This window comes from Boleophthalmus pectinirostris, unplaced genomic scaffold, assembly GCF_026225935.1.
Source record: "Boleophthalmus pectinirostris isolate CB_2022bp ecotype Guang Dong unplaced genomic scaffold, ASM2622593v1 HiC_scaffold_15, whole genome shotgun sequence".
NCBI classification, from domain to species: domain Eukaryota; kingdom Metazoa; phylum Chordata; class Actinopteri; order Gobiiformes; family Gobiidae; genus Boleophthalmus; species Boleophthalmus pectinirostris.
In genome coordinates this window covers 20,492,179-20,510,608 of record NW_026571070.1, presented here as the reverse complement: position 1 = coordinate 20,510,608, position 18,430 = coordinate 20,492,179, and the positions used below count along the sequence as shown (strand labels likewise).

Sequence of the window (18,430 nt, the reverse complement as noted above, 5' to 3'; positions counted from 1 at the left end):
AGCATTGGTTAACTATTTTGCGTGTTTGTGCGTCCGTGACAACTTTGCTGTGGAGACGTGTTGCAGCTGTAGTCCTCGTGTGTTTGGCTTGAGCGCTGTATTTGAGGGATGATGGGAAGTGGTGCAGCCCTTGCGCGCCCCTCTGCTCCTCCTCGCCTAGTGTACAACGGGACACTCTGCAGTTTGCTTATCCCGTTCCTTGCCGTTGCCTTTACGCGCACGACGTCTGCAGATCCACAGCGATACAGCGAGCGAGCACAGACCTCTGCGCTCACGCGTTCTCTTTTTTGGATGAAGCTAGGACTCTTGGACAATGTTTGTGTTGGGAAAACATCTCAAAGCTTTTTACTATATATGAGGAAATAAACAAAACGGTTCGCGGCAGTTTTATCCCGTGAGATTTTTCCACTACAAAATGAGGGACCCACGTTTTCGCCGCGTCTACGGACTGCACTCACCGGTGGCCGCTTGACTAGAGGGGGATTCCGGCTCCCTTTTCATCTCTTCTCCCCTTGGAAAAAAGAAGAGTTTGCATGCACAACGTGGTTTATCTCGGCAAGGTGAGAGCGACTATTTGTGTTTACTACTTTGGAAAGATTTAAAGCAGGTCCCAACCTTCTCCAGCGCTGCCCGTGTTGCTTAATTACATAGAAGGTGCTCTTTTATATGCTAAAACATGTCTCCAATTTAATTTATAAGACTGCAGAGAAACGAAAAGCCTTCTTCAACAATGCAGAGCAAAATTGTGCCTATAGGCTTTAGTTAACGATGGTGTCAAACGTGATTAAAACTGTTGCGTGTAAAGAACTCTGCACTGTCAACAGAACAGACTACCAGTATGGTGTATTGAGTTTTTAGTGAGAAAAAATATATATAATTGCGTAAACCTGGACATGCTTAAATGGAATATATGCTGTGATTTATTCCAGTGTTAATGAAATATTTAACAGCACAAAGTTGCATAAAAATAGTTATTTAAAATCCTATTAACCTCCATGCTGTTGTATTTTTGAGCGATGGAAGCTGCAGAAGGCTTTTGGTGAGTTCATTGCCTTCCCACAGCAGCAAGCAAGAGCTCTGGGGGGAGTGAAAGAGTGAAAAGCAACCCAGCCATATTGACTGATAACGCTAAATTATTGATTTGGGTCCCAATACATTTTTAGAAACGAAATAAAAGCAATCAATACTGCAGCTACTGTAGTGTGACTGCTGTTTGTGTGTTTCTAATAATACCCAAGTAACAGGTGACAGCGCTGGCTTTCATAAGAGGCATATTTTGGATTTGTCATCACCGCTCCAATCTTTTCTCTGTGTTTTTTTTTTTTTTTTTTTTTTTTTCCAGCCATGGAGGGTCTTGCCTAAAGTGGATCCGACATAACTTCTTGAGTTTTCTTAACATCGCAACATCTGTATCCATTGAAAGTCTACCATCCCATTTGTGAACCATGGCTGAGAAGACAGGCGGAGTGAGTCCGAAGCCTAGCAACCTCAGAACTACCCCATCCATACCCCCGGAGCCTATCGACATAATCCGAACCAAGGCAAAATCGCGCAGAGTTCGCCTCAACGTGGGGGGGCTCAACCATGAAGTCCTATGGCGGACCCTGGATCGCTTGCCCCGCACCAGACTGGGCAAACTCCGTGACTGCAACACCCACGAATCCCTAATGGAGGTGTGCGATGACTACAGCCTGAATGAAAATGAATATTTCTTTGACAGACATCCAGGAGCCTTCACCTCAATTTTGAATTTCTACCGCACGGGCAAGCTGCACATGATGGAGGAGATGTGCGCCCTGTCATTCGGTCAAGAGTTGGACTACTGGGGCATTGATGAGATCTACCTGGAGTCGTGTTGCCAGGCGAGGTACCACCAGAAGAAGGAGCAGATGAATGAGGAGCTGAGGAGGGAAGCAGAGACGATGCGGGATAGAGAAGGAGAGGGGGAGTTTGATAACACCTGCTGCCCGGACAAGAGGAAGAAACTCTGGGATCTCCTGGAGAAACCCAACTCCTCTGTGGCTGCTAAGGTGAGTGCAGCGATAGAAAGTGTCATCACACCATCCTCCCGATCATGTTACGACAACACATCTTGATAACAACAGTACTGAGCAAATGAAAAGATTGTTTTTATGGATATAAACAACAACAGGTGTTACACTGCACAAAAGAAGAGTATGGACCTATTCACAGCACTGGTCCTATCTCAAAATGGTGAAGACAGACCTCCCTGTCTTATTTAGTTCAAGGGTAAATGCTTGAATCAAATCAAATTGAATCAAAAATGCCAACAAAGAATTTTAGACTTTAGACAAACTTTATTGATCCACAAGGGAAATTATTTGGATGCAGTACCTCAGAAATCACAATATAATGTAATAACAGAGAGCAAAAATATAAATGGTATTGATGTTTTTGCGTTTTTATATTCTTTTAGATTGTGACGTTAGCCTCTAAAATATGCACATTTTGAAACAATAAGAAAACACGTAAACGACTGAGTCATACAAACAACTCATCTCACCTCACTTAAAAGTTTTGCACAGTGCTGCATATTCAAATCTTAATCCCAACTATAATCCTGGTTCGTAGATTAAAAACCTTACATACTGTACTTGCGTCAGCCTTTGACATCATCACCTTTTGTCATGCTGTTATTCCAAGAAATTGATTCAGGAATCTCTCTTCGTTGGGTAACAGTAACAGACATGGCTTTCTGACAGATTGAGTGCTGATATGTTTGTACTTGGATCTCTGCTGGAGCTACATTAAAAATCACTGCTTTGACAAAATAATTGGCAGACGTGACTACTGCTTTGCTTGTGTGAATAGCAGTTCAGTTGGTGGTGCCCACATGCACCAGATATCCCTGCGTATGCAACTGTTACTGAAGTTGATTTTGTTTTTAAGTGTGTGTTTTATGTTAAAAATAGACTTTCTGTGACTCATGTTATTTTCTGCAGTTTTGTTCGTTTTCTGGATAGTTCAGTTGTGAAAGCAGCTTGCGTTGGACTTGTATCGAAGGAAGAGCAGCGTTCTGTACAGCAGTGGTATCGTATGTCTGTATACCTCTCACATTGGATTTTCATCTCTTCTGTGATGCAGCAAAATTACAAGTCAATATGACCTGTCTGCTGCAGGTTCATTCACTGCTTTCATCTTTATTGGCCATTTACCTTGGCTCTAATGTATTTATTTAGCATACTCATCCGAAGCATTGCCTGTTATTGCTGTAGGTAACATATAGTGATACAGATTATATGGCAATGTCAAGGTCTGGTAGAATTATAACATGTCCATAGGCTCCACCCCCTTCTCTCCTTCTACCTCTGAGTTTCATTAGGTAGGTCAGTCCTGATGAAATCCAATCAGCGGTAATTTACGTTGGGTCTCCAGTATCCTGCTCTCATCACGGAGTGGTCCGGGGCAGGGCTGGACGGGATTATCTTCCATGTCAGGGGATCATAAACATGGGCCCTGTGTATGTGTGTGTGACAGGGACAACTTACACCTGATGTCTAGTAGGAAACTGTGGAAAAGCTCTGGGAAAAGATCTTTTTTAACCAATTTAACTAACAAGAACAATAAAGCAACAAGAATAAACTGCTACTACTTCTTTCATTATTTGCTACTGCTGGCACCTATACTATTTTGTTACCACATACTTAATAATTTCCGTCAAGGAATTAGGGTTGCTCTCAGAATATCGATACAGCAATTTAATGTGACAGGACCTCTTGGCAATAAGAACACTGATACAAATGTATAGATTAAATTCATTATAAATTGACAAGTTATAGCTTATAAGATTTAACTGTCTGCTTACTACTGCATTAAGGATGAGTTTGTTGAGCTGAAAAAGTGAGTTATTTATAAATCAATTGTGTTCGCAAAACCCAGTTCTAAAATTTTGTAAACATTTTCACTATATAAACTGTTATTTATTTTGTAATTTGTAATATTGTATCAGATGTAGTCATACTATTGAGCTTTTTGTCCTCAGTGCGTTGGGGACTCAAAACAATGTAATAATATACTCTGTCCACATACAGTCACTACCAATTTCACTGCTACTAGTACTTCAACTCATTTTACAGATCTTAAAATATACCCCAGAAACGTTTTATTTACGCCGCAATCTAATACATGGAGCTATTGGAGTTATGTTATCATGTGTTCAGCCATATTGCTTCAGTGTGATTTGTGCCTTCCAAGGACAGCTAACTTAATAGCGCCCATCGTCCATAGGTGCAGTTACACGTCTCACAAATCACATGTAAGGATCCTGCCGATATGTAATTTATTTCTGAGCAGTGATGGCAGCTTTGCAATCATTCAAAATCTGCTTGCTACTTACAGTGATTTACTTTTTTTCTTTCCATGTCTATCTCTGCCATCCTCCCCTATGTGGTCTTGGGGAAAGCCTGTTTTATCTTAGAGGGAACTCCCACCCCAGGCCCATATCACGCTCTGATCTCTGTTGCAGAGTAAATGTGATTTTAATGGTTTATTCTTGAAGGTTATCTGAAGCTAAAAGTGTATTTGGAAATAGACTCGGTTGTCAGATGGGAGGTCCCTGAGGTTGGGGAAGCCTTTTATGGGGTACATCGAACCCTTGAAAGCCCTTGACTAGAAGAAAATGTGTGTGCGCTTTGTGCAACTGCACCTGAACGTCTTGCCAAATACAACCTGGAATACTCTTTAGTCTTCCCTGGAAAGCATTCTGTGCTCCCAAGTCTGTCCCAAAGAGATACTAGAGGACAATGTGTTGGTATATGGTACTCAGGGCTGTAATAAAGGTTAACACTTACCTTCTTGGTTTTGCTCAAGCTGTGACGTGTGCTGTTCCAACAAAATAGCAAAAACTGTAGAAAGCAAATACATTTAATATCATCTATGACTAATATGACAGTTAGGGTTGTCAAAAGTATTGAACATCAGAATCTAATAATAAAACTACTATCAAAACTAGATACTGATATGAGCAAGCATCAGTACAAGAGAAGTCACATACACAGGACAGAAAATAACCTTTGCGGATTAGTTTTAGAATGATCTTGAGCTGCAACAGAAGTATAAGAGCACACAGACTAAAATATGCCCATGGACCACTATGGAACATACCAGGATGACAGAGGGATTACACAGATATAAGGCCACATGGAAAAATAAAAGAAAGTAATATGATTTAATGCTGAAAATCTCTCTAAACAAAGAGTGTTTATTAGCATTGTGGTGTCAGAATGACAGTAAATTAAACTAGTTTTGTCAAACATTACATGCAGACATCAGTGATTTTATGTCTGCATCTTCTTTGCTTCAATGCAAGTTATATTTTACAGTACTTTATAAAGTGTCACTTACAAAGGCAGACATTACTTTCTTCAGCACTCATTGTTCAACAGTTAGTCAGTAAACTTTAAGATTGAAGCCCTTAATAATACAGTCCACACAAGATCTTTTTGTATGTATCTTCTGGCCTGTCACAATAATTACTATATCGACTTATCGTTCGCAGATGAACACGATTCATGAAAAGGATTTACTGTAATTATCCTGCTTTAAGATTATTGTGAAAGTGGTATAGATCAAAAATACATTCCAATATTAACGTTTATTGTATATGACATGCAATCCTTTCAGAATCATTACATTGCACTTCAACATGTGTTATCATGACAGGCCTAGTATCTTCTTAATATAGCTTTTAATACCATATGCTATTGTGTGTTTATATAGATTTTGTAGTTGCATTTTCTACTTTAACGCTATAAGGTCAGATTTTTGCAACTAGCATTTTAATTCATTATTGCTATCAGTGGTAATGGTGTACAATATCAGTCATACTCACTGTTGGCATGAGACTGTCAAGAAACTCCAGGGACAGAATGATGTAATGGATTCAGCCTTGTAAGGGAGCCCTGAAGATGCTGATCTTTGCAAACCTTTTTTCCACTAAATAATGAATGAAATGGTCAAAAACAAAGAGGGCCCTGGGCTAATGCTATGTCTTTTTACCACTGATTTTGAGTGCAGGAGTCATGTGAGGGGAACGCAGGAGCTTTGTTTACGCTTTGGCTACATCTAATAAAGTCGGCAATTGTTTTTTTGCCAAATTTTTAACCAAATAAATCAGCATTGTGAATGCAGATAAAGTGTTTAATGCTCAACCCTAGACATTTAGACTGAGTTCTTTTCCCAAACAGAAAACACTCCACCTTGCGATGTCATGTCGTACTAGAGGAAGTGTTCGACAGTGTTTTTAAACTATACACTTTCACTAGAATTATTCGGATGATTTCAGCCCTGGAATTGCCAATCTTTACTAGTGATGACATCACAAGTTGGAACAGAGCATTTTGAGCTTTGGACATACTAATAATAAATAATTAGACATACTAATAATAAATGATTACTCAAACATGTGTGAATAAAAAAAACACACACACAACTTCTTGAATAGTTCAGATAATTATTATTAAATTAGTCATGATTATTTTAGCAGTTAATTAGCCACTGTTATTCTAATTCACTGTTGCAGCCCTAAACACAATATTGTATTATGTATTGGCATCTTAGTGTTTACCAAGTACATCGGAGCTCTGTTGTTTATTTTGATACAAACTGCATATACATTGTGCTTGACACCTGTAATGTGATCTGCTTACCGTACATTTCTGTCTTGCAGATGCTGAAAATTTGCCAGTGAACACATCATAGCTCTCACTGTTTGCTATTCGATGAGCCATGCACTGTAGCTTGTGGCATTGGTCAAGCTGAGAAATAGCTAGCTCATATTGTCCCACTACTTGAGGCTATAATTTCAGTTAATACAGCCAAACATGTCACCCTTGATTCTAGAGCAGAAGGATTTGTGCTGTCCCCATCGTCTCTATTTACAGTGACTCAGTGCCTCAGCCATACAACAAATACACTTATGACAAGCTAATATAAGTAAGCCCTGTCCAAACAACATTGCTTTGGGGTGTCTGATGCAGCACTATGTGAATATGTGACTATTAAGATCTACTGTTTGTAATATGTAATCGTATATGACATGCAATCCTCAGAAAAAAATGAGCAAAATTCAAAGACGTAATAAACATCCAACTTTTCCCCATAAAACCAGTGATTTAGAGAGCGTCCAGGCATTAACATATGAGTCAGGCTATTTGCCGTAGTCGTAAATGAATGCTCGGAGTTGTTAGCTAGCAGAGTTCACATTGAATAATTGTCGTGGCGCATTCACAGAAAGACCAGGCATGATGCAGAAGACTGAGAACTCCACAAATACTAATTCATTATTACATCAGCAAAACAGTTATATCATCAACTGTTGATTTTATTTGATATAAACTACTATTGGGTCAAGTGTAAAAAAGCAAATCCTGACTTTTAGGGTAGTCGTGACTGTAATGTGTGGTTACATTTGCCTTACGTCATCTTGAATCCTTGAATTGTTTGGTCTCTATCATTAACTATTTATTTTCAAGGACAAATTGCATACTGATCCCACTCCCCCTCCTGTGAAGTGATCCGTTCTCTGTAAAGCTTGAAGTTGATTTTGCTTGTTGTAAGCAGTCACAACATCATCAAAAAGTAATTGTAGAATAAATAGTAATTTTGCCTGACAAGGGTTGTCAAAAAATCAATGCCCAGAGACTAATTGACTTATGTTGAAAGTAGATCATTATTCAAACAAAAATCTTATGACAAAAGTATGACAAAAGTGAAAATTTTTTAAATAGTTTGGGAATGGTCTTCATTAGAGATAAACCAATACTATCATTTACTGATGTATTGGTCTCTCTCCATGCCCCTTTTAGGATATCTTCAGCAAAGACCAATATGTTGTTTTGGTTTTGACTGACGTGCTGCCTAAAGAATACACACAAATCTTTATCTCAACGCTTTAGTGCAAAGAGATAACTTTAAGGTTTCTGGTAAAACAGGTCTTTGGGAAAGGTTGTAGTTTAAATTACAGAATTTGGGTAAAATAATCACAATCGGCCCTGCTTAAATATCGGCAGAACTTACTGGCCATTGGTTTCCTCAGATGTTGAACAATCAGAAGAGAAAAGTCCCACATGAGTCGATCTCTAGTCTTGATCTGTATTAGAGCTATTGTAAAACCCACATAAGATGAAAGAAAAATATTATTACTTCTGTTTTCTATGTATTTTCTCCTGATATGAATTGAGATGATTGCTCCATGCTTTTTCTGATAAACTAAAATGTCTTGAACGTAGTTGGAAAGGCCTGGTCTTCCCACGCGTTGCTTCTGATGACACAAAGTGAGAATGCAATAGTAAAAGTCCTCCATCCAACACCTCTGATTCTTGTAAATGTCAGCCATGTCATCTGTCTTAATGTGCGCCACAAATTGTTTGATTGTTGTTGCTTGACTCATTTGTTATAGTTAGTGGAAGACTGATGGGTTTGATGGCAGAAATGACAATGGTAATATTCGGTATTATGAAGTGCAGGGGGAAAATTCATTAAGGGTCGCAGCAATGTGCGGTGTAGTGCACTTTGAGCGGGCTCCCACTCTCCATTTCCATCCATTTCCTTAAAGGCTTTTTACAACCCTGAAGGAAGTAGTTAGCTTTGTGTATATGTATTGATGTAGCACAGAAAGAGGTAGGGCAGGGGTAGAGCAACATGGAGGATGAAATTGATAGAAACACTATTGTAATTGTTGATTAGGTAACACTTTACAATATCTGCAATACAGCAAGAATTAATAATGATTCAGGCTTAGTAACTACTTAGACCTATTATGCAAAATGGACTTTTCAGGACATTTAACCATATTATAGTTGTTTTCCCTTCTCATTTACCCTCTCAGAGTTCTGTTCTGAGTGATTCATGCATTTTTGAAGAATCTTTGATCACTTATTTTTCATATGGCCAATCAATTTCTGTTTTCACTGCCACCAGCATATACCCACTCCTCTGTACTTTTTTGTTACTAACTAAGTTACTAACTCTGAATCATACTTATTACCTCCGCCAAGGAGGTTATGTGTTTGCCGGCATTTGTCTGTTTGTTTGTTTGTTTGTTTGTTTGTTTGTCTGTTAGCAACATAACTCAAAAAGTTATGGACCGATTTTGATGAAATTTTCAGGATTTGTTGGAAATGTGACAAGGAAGAATTGATTTCATTTTGGGGGTGATCCGGAAGAAATCCTGGATTCTGGATCACTTTGAAATTTTAGTTAACACTGTGGTAAATGGGGCCAAAAATGTTGTTTCTCAATATCTCGGTTAATTATTGACCAAACCCCATGAAATTTGACTCAGGGATGGACAATGGGATCCTCTTTCATATTCCAAAGGCTGATCCGGATCTGATCCAGAAGACTGATTTTATCACAATTTATATAAAAAATGGGGGTAGTCCTTGGCAGAGGTCTGCGCTCTCTGAGTGCTTTTCTAGTTAACGTATTTGTTCATTGTGAGTTAAATCTTTTTTCATGCTATAGTAAGGCTTTTGATGATGTAGTTATTCAGTTTTAACATAGATATTTGATTAGAAGTGTAACAAAATCTCAAGTTCACTATTTTAATGAGGCATCTTGTGATTGTTAGGCAGATGTGAATTCATAGATTTATATGCAGATCATTTTCAAAGCTTCATTAGGCACAGCACGTGTTTTGTGTATAGAGGTTAGACTGAAATGCTATTCTGTTAAAACTAAAGAGTTTTTATTTTGATACTATCAGTGATGGTATTTGACTTGTTTTTCACTACTGTTAAATCATAAGAGTTAAAAAGATGAGTGTATAGGGTTGGTGTGGGTGCATCAGTAATGACATGTACTTGCTGGACCCTGCTACCTTCATCCTAATTTACTATTAATATGTAGTGTTTTGTCCACTTGTATGAGATTAAAGGGTTGTACACCCAAATGTATGCATGTATATAAGACATGTAATTTTAATGTGAACTTATTAAATGTTTATCCTGGGTCACACTTGCGCAGCTTGTCCATTTTCCACATCATTACAGCCCTTTCATCTCTGGATGTTTTGTGGTCAGTCTGAGAGTGATAAATATGCATTGGCATTTTATGGGAGAGCTTCGAGGTACTTTTTGGACTTTGCCCAATAGAAACTGACCTTGCATTTTAAACTAACATGGCAATGGAATATAATAGTTATGGTGTTCCTCAAGGTTAAGGTTTTTGGATAATGCATTGATACTTGAACATTTGTTGCTATTATAAGTTGTGTTTTTTCATTTTCCTCTGTCTGCAGTAGTTATATAAGCCCAGCCTCTAATCAGCGCAGGCTAGCAGCATTTAGGCAGCACCTAAATCCCCTTCAATCATAATCAGATAAGATTATTGGTGCCATGAGTTCTTCTATTGCAGCTTCATGGGCAGAGGTACGGGCATTAGTAATACAAATATCCCTTTAAAGGCTGTTGTCTGTCCACCTCTATCACCTCAGTACAGGTTAATATAAGTCAGTATGAAATTATTAACAAGGACTTGGTCAAAAAGATAGTAATTCTTCATATGTCAGGACATTTTTGCCTTGGAATAACTCACATTCTCTTTTCTCATAGTGAAAAATATACAAGTACATTTTTTCCCTCCAAATATAAACTCTGCTCCAAATCTCATGCTTTTACTGACAGAGTAGTGACTGTGGACCACTCATTCATTCGTTAACAATTAGAAATGGCTGAATCTCAACATGCCATGTAAAAATACTATATATGCATTTATTTGGTTGAAAATGTTGAATATTTTTTGAATAATTAAGCTCTTAAGTATTTTAACATTTCAGCCATGTATACCTTCTTTTGTAACAGGCTTTTATAACTGCTAGATTTTGAGAATGTACACCGACAAAGGCTCTAACATACAAAGTATCGCACTGTTGTATTTATCTTGCCTTGCTTCTGAGAAACATGTGCCTTCCGTTGCAGTCTTACATTACACTTGCCTAAGCTTTTACAGAGATTGACTTGTCCTCATTTATGTTTCTGTCGAGTTTTCTTGTGGCCGTATTCAAAATGAAGACAAGGTTAGGACACTGCCACCCCAGTATTGATCCTGGTACGCCCTAGTATCTCAGAGTGTCATGGCGGGGTTGAGAGGGGAGCCTGTCCAGTCCAACAGAAAGAAAAAGTTGAAGACAGCGCATTGAAAAAGCTACTGAATGCACTTGACAATAATGATAGATTCTTTTCAGTGTTGTTATCATGTCTGTGATGGAAAAAAGACATGTAAAATGTAAAAGACATTGATCGTCATTTTGTTTTTATGGCACAAATAACGCTTCCATTTTTGCCATCAGGGCTGCACAATTTTGGAAAAAAAAAAATCTAATTGTAATTTTTCTGTAGAATATTATGATTACAATTTGGTATGCGATTTATGATTTGATAGCAGGATTCTGTTCATTGTTCACATTTAAAAGACATCCAGGAGCACTTCACTTAATTTGAAAGAAGGCAGAAAACTCAACTGACAAACTAATACAAGAATCCTGTCCATTTCAGGACATATTTTTATAAGTCTACACTACAGGGTCAGTAGTTTTTTACATAATAAGGAAGGATCATTCTTACTTGCAGAAGAAATGTTCATACTTAAATAATTGCAGTATTTGTGATTTGCTAATTACCACCATTTAAGTAGCTCTTTCGCTTTGTGTGCGATTAATCTTGCAGCCCTAATTGCCATTGTTACTGCATGGTGGAATTTAAGCATGGATAGTCCCTCAACAAATGCATGTGTCTGAAGTTGGATGTTAATAAAGTTATAGAGATGCAGATGGGGAACAACAGGCCCATTTGTATTCCAGTGAACGAGTGCCGAGCAAACAAAAAACTCAAGTCTAGTGTAAACACAGTGGTTAGTACAAGCCAGGGCTAATGAGGGGACAGATGGTGCAGGAGGCTTGATTGCAGAAGCTCATTAGGAATTCTACTGTCATCACCAAGACAACACCCAATACTCTTACTTTTCATATCAGTTTTAGTCATTTTTGCAAATACAAGCTCAAGACAACAAGGATTGTGATTGTTTAATAATTTTGTAAAACAATTTAAAATTTTTGGTACTTGAGAAGCAGCTTTAACAGCCCTGGTGAATCAAGCAGGAGCATTGATTGAATTGGTTAACTTGCAGCCTACTAAATAATAAATTATTAAGGAGTGTTTTGAGAATATCACCTACTCCAATATAGGGCTGGGCAATATGGTGATATAATATATAATTGTGATTTTACAATACCATAATTCAGTACTTTTCTTTTCTTTTTAAGGCAGCTCTTTTGCGAGTGAAAGCCCTGAGTGAATGACAAGTGTATTTAACCATCATCAGGTACTGATGTGTGAAATTTCAGAAAAAGCAGATTGCTTAACTTACTTAAGTGACCTATAACAACAGTTGTAGTAGTAGTGGAGCTACTGTCTTCTCAAGTAAACCATGGCTTTTAACTGAACACTTGCTTTTCTTTAACATTTTCTTTAATATTACCTTTTACCATAAACTTTTGTGCCTTCGTTAACAATAGTATTAGTTTGTACAACCATAAACAAAAACAAAAAATATTCTTACATTTTTTTCATTCTCATTGTGATTTATTTTCTATGATCATAAATGATAAACTTTTGTGCCTTTGTTAACATTATTAGTTGGTATGATTATAAAGGAAAACAAAAAAAATTGAATGAGAAGGGAAAAAAAGTAGTAGTTGTAGTAGTAGTAGTTGTAGTCGTAGTAGTCATTGTAGTCGTAGTAATCGTAGTAGTAGTAGTAGTAGTAGTAGTAGTATGTATTTATTTATTTTTGCTGTTCCTTCAAACTCACATTAGTTCCCTTATGGTAACTCCTTTACTTTAGTTAACATAGTAGACCAAATAATATTGTGGAATGCATCTTGCCAGTATACTACACCTCACCTAATCATGAACTTTATTTGGCCCAACACTTTTCATCATGGTGTTATTTTTAAACTGAACCCATCATGACTGTTGGCAGAGCAGAAATAAAATGTAAATTGGAAAAAGCCCCAGGTCTAGCGTTAGCATCACTGGTGCATAAAGCATAGTGGATGTTAGTAGTGGACTATTGCTGCGATCCTTCACTCCCGTCTTCAGTGACAATTTGTGTTCCTTATTTACCTGTGCCCCTGTCCTGTGGGGCCTGCTCTCTCTGCTGTTTTCTTGTTGGACCACATCACAGCTGGCCTGGGAAAGTGTCTGGGATATCACGGCCAGAATGGAGTCATCATTCTAAATGCTATGAACACCGGGTCTATTACGTGCTCCAGCGCTCGCCTTCAGCACACAAACAAATACTTCCACACTAGAAGGGGAGAGCCAGTCTTCCACTCCTGTGCACATGCATGGTACACATCTCAAACCCGCGCTAACAGCCTCTTCATCTGAGCCTACATATAGTGCTGAGCTAGTTTTAGGTTGGGCCAAAGCGCAGTCAGATGTATGATGTTTTCTCCACATGCTGTCTCTTTTCCACTACCCCTCACAAACAGTGACTTCATAAATTGTCAGTTTTACAAAAATAGTCTCCTGTGCTGTGGGCAGTGCCAAGTGGGTTGTATGTTGGTTTTGCAATCAGAAAGTCATTGTTTGGGGGCATGCTTTTGACATTTATCGTTCAGTCACTACAGTTTTTTTTCCAGTTGCAAGTAATGCTCAAAGAACATTTGACGGGATGTGGTGGGTGGCTTAAATTATGTTTTAATTTGTTTTTCATACACTTTTTTATGTGTTTCTTGTTTGTTTAGTAGGAGGAATAGCCCCTTGAGATGTATCATCTTGTTTTAAACAGGACCCCCTTTAAAACAAGATGATTTTTCTATTGGGAAATGTGTCCTCTGCATTTGACCCATTCATCATTGCAATTTTGGGCATCTTGTCAGGAGCAATGGACTAGATTGTGAACTAGACTTGGTCAAGACTGTAGACTGTATATATTCCAAATGTTCCAAATAAGAAGTGAGCATGAGGTGCCATCAAACCTATGTGATTGGAGCAGTCAGCCTCATCATTTTTGTCTTAAAATGTCCCTATTAACCCACTGTACATGATCCTGATTAACTATTTTGTCCTTAGATAAATTCTTATTCCTAATATGGAACTTGGCTCCAAAATCGCTCCTATATTTGCTAGCCTTGTGAGCTTCATTTGACTGGAGCCGAATGCTATGGGTGATGTCACACTCCCTTAGTTCGCTTCTTCATACGCTAAAAGTTTTGCATTGTTTTTGTTATTTGACCTTAGAGAACACATATTTAAGATACTCAAAATTTAAATGCTTCTACTTAGACATTCTTTACTTAATAAGGAAAAATATCACCATACACTCCACCTCTGAACGAGTGATACACATAGTCCCAAAATGTATATCCTCTGTCTTTGTAATGTTTATAATTCAACATCTGCTGTTGGTTAAGTTCTTTCGCTGCCTGCTCTTGTGTCTTCCATATACAAACCACTTCTTCATATTAAAAAAGACTCTGGCTGCCTGAACTGAATCCATCATGCATTTAAGACTTATAAAAACGGATACCCTTGATTGGAGCAGAAAATATAAGAAGGAATGACTTTGCGGTACTTCCTGGTATAAAATGTGTGTTTGTGTAGTTTCTATGGTGACGTGAGTGTGTCGTTTGTGTGTGAGCTTTGGTGACTTATCGACACCCAGGGAGCCATTCATCTCTATACAGGCTGTGTGAGAGGCAGAGCAGCTGGTACCACGGCCCCCACAACCAAACCCTGATGCAAATGTACAAGCAAGAGATTCCTATTACTGCAGTGTCGGTGCAGTCATGTTATGGCGCCTGGCTGGTCTGGTTCAGGTTCAGGTTTTGTGTTATACTTAATACGGTTGTGTGTGTCAGGTTCTGTGATAGGATTATATTGAGTAATAAAGTGATTTCACTAGTTCTGTTATGTAAAAAGAAAATTGAAATTATGATTGTACAGCAACAGATATGATTTGAGATACAATTTTTAGGTGTAAATCCCTATTCCTTGACTTAAGTAGAGTCCACTAATCCACTAATAGGTACATTTATTGCTGTTAATATTAACTCTGTAATAGTAAGTTATTTTAATATAGATTTTTGATCGAGATTCAGTCATTGATAATTCTCTGAGATATTCTTTGGTCTTTTTATTTGAGAGGAAATGTAAGCCATTTTAATTATTTTTAAGTCACGGTCAATTTCATAAAATTGTGATGGATCAGCATGAAGAAAAAATATATATATCTTTTTGTCATATCCCTAAGCCCTTCAGCTGACCTTGACTTTTAGGCCATAATGCTTACAAAAGATAAACCAACAAAATCATAATAAATTACAATATATTTATTAAAGATGAGCATTGTTCTCTCTCTTTCTAAGTATAATCCATTGTAATTAGTCAGAAACATCATTACTTATCCTCTTCAACCACACACCTTACTGTGTCTGTCACATTATGTCGTAGTCACAGAGGGTCTCATCACCAGCTGCTCCATGTCTTCTCACGCCGCAGGAAGTGACAGAGGACATGTTGATGTCTTTGACTTTAAGATGTGGATTTGTGGCCATGCACTGCAAACTCCCTGGTCACCTGATGCTGACTGTACAGTCTCTGTCTTTGTTCATTTATCTCTTAAGTGTCAAAATATCTACTAATTAAAATTTTGACTAGTAAGCAAGAAGCGCGATTGAAATGAAATATCCTGACCAAGCATGCATGGCACTTTGATTTATGGCAGGTTATGTTATTATTATTCAAATGATATAATGCTGTATGGTTTGATATGTCCATGCAGTTTCAAATATCAAGCTGACTAAGACCATTTTCATCATAAATTCTGTATTAGGAGTCTATAGTAGTATTGGGAGTCTATAGATTTGCTAAAGGTCCTATCTTATGCAGAAGTGACCCTTGATTTGTTTCATTCAGACATATAAATCTGTCTTCATCTCCAAAGCTCAAAATGCTCTGTTCCACCATGTAATGTCAAGAAGTGGTAGTTTTCAAGTTAACAGCTACCTTTTACCTTTTGATCACCAGAAATTCCTGCACTGACAACATGACATCACAAGGTGGAACAGAGTGTTTTCTGACTGAGAGTAGAACTTAGCCTAAATGTGCAGGGTTTGTGTGTTAAACATGTTTGAATGAAATAAAACACAACTCCAGGTATTCTTGTAACGAGAAAACAACATTATAACATAGATCAGCAAGTTACATGGGTTTAATATTCGTCCCTGACACTTTTAGTGAATAGGAGGAAAGGGGGGGGGGTTTAGTCCTTCTGGTGAGGGTGAGATGGGCTGAGAATGTTTGAAAAGGTAGGAGACAGTCAATATATATGGATGATTGGTTGAGAGGTTGAAGTTGTAAGCTCTGACAGTTGACAAGAAATCACTGCTACAGCCTCAGTAAATACAGCTATAAAGCAGATCAAACTCTCCTGTTTACTTTCTCACGTTTTATTTCAAACTGAATTATCTTATGAAATGTTTTACAAACCAAAGCATAAGTTGGCTGGGATAGATAATAACTTTATTGCAAATACAATAGTCTAAACAGCTGCCATCTTACAGCCAGCAATACCACTATAAAAATAGATTTGGCAAATGAGAGACAGACAATACCTGGCATAGTATTGTCCAAATGTCCACTCATACATGCAGTTAGTGTTTTCACATTTTTACAGTTCACAAAAAGCCACAACTAATATTAATACATTTTTGTTTATTTTGTAATACCATAAATCAGTAGCACATAGATCAGTAGCAGCTCTTCTGTGTTATCGCTTTCCAAACAAATGCCAGGTTGCTGTCAATGGACTCCAAAACTCATTCTACTGAACCTCCCATTGTTTTCAGGTTGTAAATGCCCTCACATTAGCAAATTGAAAACCAAAATTAATACGACAAATGGATGGGCTCTAATCTCATAAATAGTCAACTCTTAGTGTTGAGTTTTAAATGTTATAAACTGCATTTCCTGGATTAGTTGCAGTATTGTGTGTTGATAATAAAACCTATTCCAAACTACTGATGGTGATAAAAACTGAATTGTGATCTGGTGTGTGACAATATGCCATTTTGGTGAAATTTTCATAACATAATTCATTTTTTTTATTGCTGCTCTATGCTCCAAACAAATACTCTTAGCAAATTGAAAACCAAAATTAATATGACAAAATAGTGTTCCCTAAATGGATGTACTGCTGTAATCTCACAGCCAGACAACTCGTAGTATTAAATGTTATGAACTTTCTTTTGAGGTTCATCTGTGCTTTCGTGTAATCTGAATATCGTTGGAGTGGACTGATGTGATTAAAGAGACCAGGATAGGGGTGACTCTGGGACACTGTGGATCACAAATGTGCCAACATCAAGATCCCGTGGCAGTTGGCCAATGAGCGGGCCAAGACCAAAGGCCAAAGTTCACTCAGTGGTAAGTGTCATGGGTGCATGGGCAAGAAAGTGCTTGAAGCAGTATTATATCTGGCGACAAAACAACAGGTGTGCTCGCTCTGTATTCTCAGCCTGACACCAGACACCATTATTAACCATTCATTTTAACGAGGTAGTAAAATAAGAAAAATAAAAACATTCATTTTGAAGTTGCTGGATTTTTACTACAGGTGCTAATCTAGATATGACGACTATGTCCATTTTAAAGTCAGCATGTTTTGTGGTGAGTGATGAAATATGATACAATTTTGTGTTATCAGATTGCAAATTGCTGCTGCTATATTTTTGTAGCAATTTATCCAATGCAATTGGTGTCTAGTTCATCCAAATGTGTAAAATATGCTAACTAAAGCTATAGCTGAAAGAGATGAAACATTGTACCTGTCAATCATCTAATGCTGATTGGAAAATTACAAAAAAGATAAATAAAAAAATTGCTATCAAGACACTTTGATTAAGCCATTTTTCTGGTTTCAAATAGGAAAATGTAATATTTCTTTTTACATCTGAACATTTAATGTGATTGTAAATTGAACATGCTCTGTCATTCAGGGGTATTTGCACATTCCGGTGAACTTTTATACCCATCTTTCTTGCCTGTTCCTTGTAGCACTCCCAGCTCTGGTGTTAGCATTTGCGGGCTGCGCGTGGTCTTTTGGGTGCTGACATTTGGGCTGATGTGTGTGAAATCGATGGGAGGGCTCGCAGGTATTGAATGGTACACTGAAAGGGCCCACCTGTCTTGTTTGACTTTGTACGCCCAGTGTCAGACAGCAACTCTGGAATTGTGCCCTACACCACTTTTACAGCTACATTGGTACTAGTACTACCTATTGTGTTTTAGCCCCGTTAAACCCTGTCTTTTACATTACCCCCATGTTTCCTATTCATCTGGGCTGGTACCTCCACTCTGTCTTGCTTTGTTAAGCTTGCCATATGTGTTTCCCCTACACGACC

General features: G+C 37.9%; 1 protein-coding gene across 1 annotated transcript in view; it reads left to right on the top strand.

The window, feature by feature from the left end:
• Positions 1 to 1,445: 1,445 nt before the first annotated feature.
• LOC110161038 (potassium voltage-gated channel subfamily B member 2) overlaps positions 1,446 to 18,430 on the top strand; it is a 90,679-nt gene continuing 73,694 nt past the window's right edge. Inside the window, exon 1 of the mRNA XM_020925750.2 lies at positions 1,446 to 2,030. Coding sequence (XP_020781409.1) covers positions 1,446 to 2,030 — 585 coding nt within the window. The remainder of the gene's footprint in view (positions 2,031 to 18,430) is intronic.